The sequence below is a fragment of the Scatophagus argus genome, chromosome 21 (genome assembly GCF_020382885.2).
Source record: "Scatophagus argus isolate fScaArg1 chromosome 21, fScaArg1.pri, whole genome shotgun sequence".
NCBI lineage: Eukaryota > Metazoa > Chordata > Actinopteri > Scatophagidae > Scatophagus > Scatophagus argus.
Genome location: NC_058513.1, coordinates 13,784,421 through 13,791,015, shown reverse-complemented (window position 1 = coordinate 13,791,015; position 6,595 = coordinate 13,784,421). Strand labels below are relative to the sequence as shown.

General features: G+C 40.0%; 1 protein-coding gene across 1 annotated transcript; it reads left to right on the top strand.

Annotated features, from left to right (window-relative positions):
• The first annotated feature begins 616 nt into the window (after positions 1–616).
• On the top strand, positions 617–3,362 carry hpdl (4-hydroxyphenylpyruvate dioxygenase-like). The gene is made up of 5 exons (XM_046378103.1): positions 617–1,362; positions 1,460–1,626; positions 1,715–1,866; positions 2,298–2,425; positions 2,851–3,362. Exons 1-5 carry the CDS (start codon positions 665–667, stop codon positions 3,050–3,052), a joined length of 1,347 nt encoding a protein of 448 aa, XP_046234059.1. The 5' UTR covers positions 617–664; the 3' UTR covers positions 3,053–3,362.
• The last annotated feature ends 3,233 nt before the right edge of the window (positions 3,363–6,595 follow it).

Here is a 6,595-nt window from a genome sequence, read left to right as displayed (position 1 = left end):
TCAGGATTTATCGGAACTGTCACAAAACATTATGAAGGAAAATACATGATAGGTTCCAAAAACCTGGGAGATTTGATATAAAGTAGGAGAGGGAGTCTTTATTTTAGAACTGCAAGACTTTTTCTTGTTACTTGTTAGTGTTCTGTATTTAGCCCACCGTGTTTTGAATGCATGTAATGTTTAATTTAAAAAAAAACTTCAATGTATGACCAAAAGAAATCATAAATATCCGAGCTTAGCCGAAACACTAGAAGCTTCACTACTCATTGTGTCTAGATGTTGTAGACATCAAATGAATCTAAACTAGTATGATGCGCCATTTTATTTAAAGAAAGCATGTCACAATTCTGTAATCCTTGTTATGAATGTATTTCGTACACTCTAAACTTGATGGAAACTTGATTATATAAGGAGGAGGAAAGAAATCAGAAATAGAAACACACAAATGCATGCTGTCACAAAAGCTGTCGGCTATGATTACCTTTTACTGACCTTACTGGTTGCACTGCTGTTTACTTAAAATGTTGGAGCAGTAGCCTACACAGCACACGAAACATTCATAATGATACGCATAATTATCAATAAATATCCCAGGGTTGTCAGTGATATTGAAAAGGTCAGGGGTCGCTCGGACACGCCTCCTGTACAAACGTCACCTCCAAACATGGCAGCTTACTTGAGCCGGTTACACCACATTTCGCTCCACGTTTCTAACGCGGAGAAAATAGCAAACGACCTTGTCTCTAAATTCAAATTTAATTTGTTTGCTACCAGACTAACCGACAGGTCGAGGCAGCTGGCTCTCAGAAAAGGAGCGGCAGTTTTCGTCGTGAATGAGAGACCAAACGAGAGCAAAGCGAGGCTGAGCGAAGAGCTTCTGGGCATCTCGGACAGATATTCACCTGATCCACAACGGCTCAGCGTGGGAGGATACAACCAGGATCAGTCTACGAAATGTCTTTACGATATCAGCCCACCTTTCTCGGTGGACACTGTAAGCAACGTGTGTTTCGAGGTGGAGGATGTGGAAAGGTCATTCAAGGCTCTTCGCAATCAGGGCTGCAATTTTCTGGTGCCTCCCACCACAGTTCAGGACGAGAACGGTCGTGTCACTTACTCGGTAGTTAAATCTATTGTGGGAAATGTGTGCCACACACTAATCGATAGAACAAAATACGAGGGAAGCTTTTTGCCAGGGTTTGATGCGATTGAAAAGGACTGCAGCTTGGAAGAAGAAGAAGACTCATCTTGCCCGGTCACACATTTTGATCACATAACTTATGCCTGTCCCAGGAAAACAACCCACCAGGTCATGAGGTGGTATGAGAAGCTCTTCGGTTTCCAGAGGTTTTTCATTGATAGGTAAGAAACGATTGCTGTTTCAAGACATTTACCCTTGTATTCTTTGTACTGTTCAGCATCTCAGTATTAAAGATGACTGTTTGTTTTCTCTGAGCAGAAATGAAGATGTGGACGAAGGTTTTGTCATAAACCAGGAGGGAATTGGAATACGTCTTACAGCCATGGAGTACTGGAAATGCAGCAAAGTGGGCATCGCTCTCCCCTTCGTGGACAAAAAAGAGCCTGACTGCAAATTTGTCATTGCAGAGTCACTACCTGAACAAGGTAACGGCAGCCGCTCCCATCTCATGGGGTATTTCATAAATTTGATATGACATTCAGGGCATTACTGTGTGCTTGGCCTTGTTTGCAGGCAGGAATCAAGTTGACACCTTCTTGGAGAAGCACAGGGCCCCTGGGATCCAGCACATTGGGCTGTACACAAAAGATATTGTGTCGACTGCACATGCGATGGCTGAAGCGGGTGTCCAGTTTTTCTCCCCTCCTTTTGCCTACTACACCGAGGTTAGACCGACTCATAAAGAACTGCACAGCAACTTATTTGCCATAACAATCCTGACTTGATAGATGCAAGAAATAGTCCACATGTGGTCGCGTGTGATAAAATTAAAACTACAGACAAACAAAGAAACAAAAAAAAAACAAAACAGCCCTGATCTTTTTCTGTTGAATTATGAGACTGTTAAATTCAACATCATTATCTGTTTGCTAGGACAGTCCCCAAGTTATAGTATATCACCAGGCACCAGAACCAGTCCAGCACACTACTTTTTACCATTTGTTTTCTCACTCGGCAAACTTTACAATGTTTTAACGAAGCACTTTCTGCGGCTGATCATAATGGTTAGATGATGGTGCATGATTTTTTTTTTTTTTGCAAATGTGTCATCTACTGTGTATATTGGCTCTTTTACCTCTCCTGTATGCTGTGACAGGTGGGGAAACAGCAGGAGATAGAGGAGGCAGGACACAGCCCCCAGATGCTGGCTCAGCATGGCATTCTGCTGGACACAGACCTGCACCAGGATCCCTCATCGCAGACCACATCCGCAGAAAACAGAAGGTGAGAGGCAGACGAGAACTGTAGTCTCACACACCCTTTATCTGCACCAGATACTGTTTTCTCTTTTGTCTTGCTTTTCTGTCCATCTACTACTGTTTTGGATAGGAAATGAACTAGCAGCTTCGTAAAGCTAATGCGTCCACTTTTTTATTAGCTTCAACGTCAACTTACTGACCAAACGACTGGTCGTTCATCTATATTGTAATGACAAGATGTTGAAGTGCTGCTCCTCAGTACAGTGGTGGACACACATTTAAGTGTAAGGAAAACCCCTGGGTGTGTTTTAGCTTTTCAGAAAGAAAAATAAATGACAATAAATCATATTGTGCAATGAAAGCTATGAGAACAAAGGTCTGGATGTCAACAGGTTTGTCAGGGACACTTAGGACCTAAGTGTCCTTACCTCGTTATCGTCTGTTTTTCAGATACCTTCTCCAAGTGTTCACCAAGCCCATCTTCGCCGAGGACACCTTCTTTCTCGAGCTGATAGAGCGGAGGGGGGCGACAGGTTTTGGTGAAGGGAACATCAAGGCGCTGTGGAGGTCGGTGCAGGCACACATGGAGAACCAACGGGTGGAGTCTCGGGGAGAGGGATCCCCAAAAACTGTGCGAACTGCTCAGTGTTAGTCACTCCAAACATTTTTATCTGAGGTTATTTTATTTCATGTAAATGCACTTAAGAGGGAAAAATGTGTAAAATGTAAAGAGGATGTAATATATTTATGGAAGACTTTTCCACAAGTGCTCTCTTTTTCAGTAGTTGAAATGTTGGTAAATCTTGAGTTACATGTTGCACTGTTAGCAATGTACAAATTATATATTGTTAATATCTAGCTTTGGCTGAACATTAAAGACTGATGTCAACAAAGTGGGACAAAAACATGTTATTAATACACTTGTTGTTACTATAAAAAATACACTCTCAGTCGCAGTAAAACAGTCTCTTTGTTTTCACTCCAGAGCAACTGTTCCTTAATAACTCTGTTACTCACAGGAGACTGTGAAGAGCAATTACTGTCCTCAAAATAACCTGCGCTGTGAGCCTTACAAAGTGCATGGGCCAAATTTCAGAATAAGAACCTGTGAAAACTATTTGGTCATCCTCGGTCATCATCGCCAGTGGCCAAAGAAGATTTACTAATGTGAAGTATTTTTACTTACTTACTTGCTCCACTATCGCTCTTATTTCAATAGACTTTTTGCTCCTGCATGATTCTGTCACAGTTTTAGCTGCATCTTATTTAAGTGATAAAAGATGAAATCTTATGTGCGGTTTTGGAATTTACGTAACAGGAAATAAAGAGGACAAGATTTGATCGACTACAACTAAAAATATAACACATTAATACATTGGTATTAAGAATCCATAAATATGTGTAACACGACTCACAGAGCATATTTTTTCTGAATGAATACTTTTGATACTTTTGATAATCATAATTACACTGATAAGATTTTGAATGCACAGCTTTTACTTGTATTGGAGGATTTAAACTTTATACTCAAGGAGCAGAATACATCTACAGCTGCCTTTGTATGTAAAGGAGCTAAAGTTGTAGAATAATGTAATTAGCTGTGTGTGGGTGGGAGGGTATTTATTTAGAACTCTTACTTTAAATACCTCAGTGGATTCTGCTCTAGATGTCTGTTGTAAGAGGAATACTGACCACCTCACCTCACCAAATATCCCAAATTTCTCCCATTACAGAGTTTAATTTCTAAAAGAGAGACCGGTCTGAGATTCTCAGTTAATTTGTTTTATCATATCATAATGAATGAAAGTAAAGCTGTTCTGAGCTTTTTCTAAATACCTCACTAACACAGTCACTCATGAGCCATTAGCAGAAGAACAGCTGCGCCGCTTACAGATACTGTGGAGGTTTTAGCAATGTGCAGACTTTGGCAAAAGTTCTCCACTCTCCATGTGCCACTTCAGTTAATTTGGCTATGACCATTATAGGCCAGTATTAACAGGACAGATGAGAAGCTGTGAAATTTAGGCGGTAGTGTCATGAAAGTCATATGCTCTTTACAGAATCACGGTTGAGTAAGAATAATTGCAACAGCAAGCTGCAAAAAGTCGATTTGTAAACGCATGTACTTCTGCATTTTGACAACTGGTGTCAGTATTTTTCTTTTACATAAATGTCACCCTCTTGGACAAACTTAACTTTTAAAGAGTTGACAGTGTATTTGTGATCTGTGGTCACTGATTAAAAAAAAGAAAAAGAAAAAAGATTAGAGATTACAGATCCTATGAATGACAAACAAACTCTAAAACTGCACAAAAAATACATGTATTCCTAATTCTGTTTTGCAACTAATTTGTGGTGCAGTATGAACGGAGTGAAATATTTCAACTGCATTTAAGATTGTAAATGAAAACAAAGTAATGAATCTTCAATCTCAAAATGGGGAATTTTGGAGAGGATTAACTGTTCACTAAAGTTGAGAAGACTCCTGTAACAGGAGTCCTTTAGCCATCTGTCTGCAGCCAGTGTGAACCACAGATGGCATTCAGCATTCTGCATGGGGTCTCTGTACTGGGAGTTGGAGGCACACCTTCTATTTACTGTTAACCATATGCTAGCTACAGCTACAGGAACAAAACACCTAAATCAAACCTTATTATTTCTCAACTATACAGAAGGCATTATGCTTCAGTTCAGTTTTGCTGCCCTATGATTGGTGGATACTGCCCCCTACGGTTTTGACAGTCACAGCACACAGACTTGTTGAATTGCAAGTCTTGTACTTCTGTACTTCGAGCTGTTTTGATAATCTGTTTCCTAATGAGTCATCTGGGCCTTTTTGGATGACAAAACACCACATTTGTTAGCAAAATTGCTGACTTTCAAGACTGCTGAAGGGCTTTCGGTAAAAAAACAACTTGTCACCCCCACACTGTAGCCAACACAGTAGAGGAGACAAATCCGCAAGTGCCCTTTAACACAAAAGGCAGACAGTCTAAAACTGAGGAGGACAGTCTGGGGGAGATTAGTGGCACACAACAGATGTTACTCCTTGATTAACAATAGTGTCTGCCAGGGGTGAGGTTGAGCTCCCCACCCTTTTGAGGCCCAGTGTGTTCACTTTGACCTCCACAAAATAAATGAAGTTACTGCACATCATGTGGTAGGACAGGAATGATAAAACATATGTGTTGATCTTTTTACTGGTGCAGCTTTTGCGTATGTGACATCTTGGCATTTTAATGGCTGGAAGTGCACACACCCTGTCTCAAGGTACAGAAAAGTAAACAAATGTAAAGCTATTACATGTGAACAAGTTGTACTTGTTCCCAACCGTGGAAAAGAGAGGTATTGCAAGATGATTGATCGGATAGTAAAAACAAAAATCTGTCTGTAATGTTAATCTAATCTAATAACATAGTATGCATGTATATTTCATATTGCCACTTTTATATTGTTATTTTTAACATTTGTATAGCTTGTTGTGTGTATTGCTGCTGCTGCTGCACTGCAATTTCCCAGCCTGGGATCAATAAAGTATATCTAGCTATCTATCTATCTAAGTGATCATCAGTTAAAAAAAAGTTTTGGGACACCAATGTACACTCATTGGACAAAATAAACCAAAGGTAGTTATATAATAGCATATTGCATGCTGACTATCCTCTTGATAAAGCCAGAACTTATTTCCTGGAAGGAGAACATCTGTTTGTAATAAATGTATTTATTTGGGACCATATTATACTTAAACAAATTTTTTGAAGGAGGACTATCAATGTACACTTTACACATTTTTCTTTTTCTTCCTGAATCTGGCTCTTAGGTCACGCACATTTGGAAAGTTATCATATTACACCACTGTTTATTGTGAAAGTACCTCGTCTATATGCACAGCTCAAAACTGTGATTACTTTTCATTGCTACAGGGTGGATCAGGCCACTAGTTACACGAGCGGGGGTGGAAATGTTACAAAAAGTTATACAAAGATTAACATTTTGCATTCTACGACCAAAAGCTCGAGTCGAGTCGGACACAAAGCTTAAATAAGCCGAGCAACGCAAAAAAATAGTGCAAAATATGACGTTTTAGCGGTACATATAAGTTATCGGACACCCCTCTCCCCTGTCAAACGTGGTTTTGCTCGCGTATGTTGTCACAGGCTCGTTAGCGTGCAATCTTGAACAGTAGTACGCTGGG

Coding starts and splice junctions, on each gene's coding strand:
- hpdl (XM_046378103.1), top strand. CDS start 665: ATGGCAGCTTACTTGAGCCGGTTACACCACATTTCGCTCCACGTTTCT. Junction 1,627..1,714: donor AGAGTCACTACCTGAACAAG/GTAACGGCAGCC, acceptor CCTTGTTTGCAG/GCAGGAATCAAGTTGACACC. Junction 2,426..2,850: donor ACATCCGCAGAAAACAGAAG/GTGAGAGGCAGA, acceptor TCTGTTTTTCAG/ATACCTTCTCCAAGTGTTCA.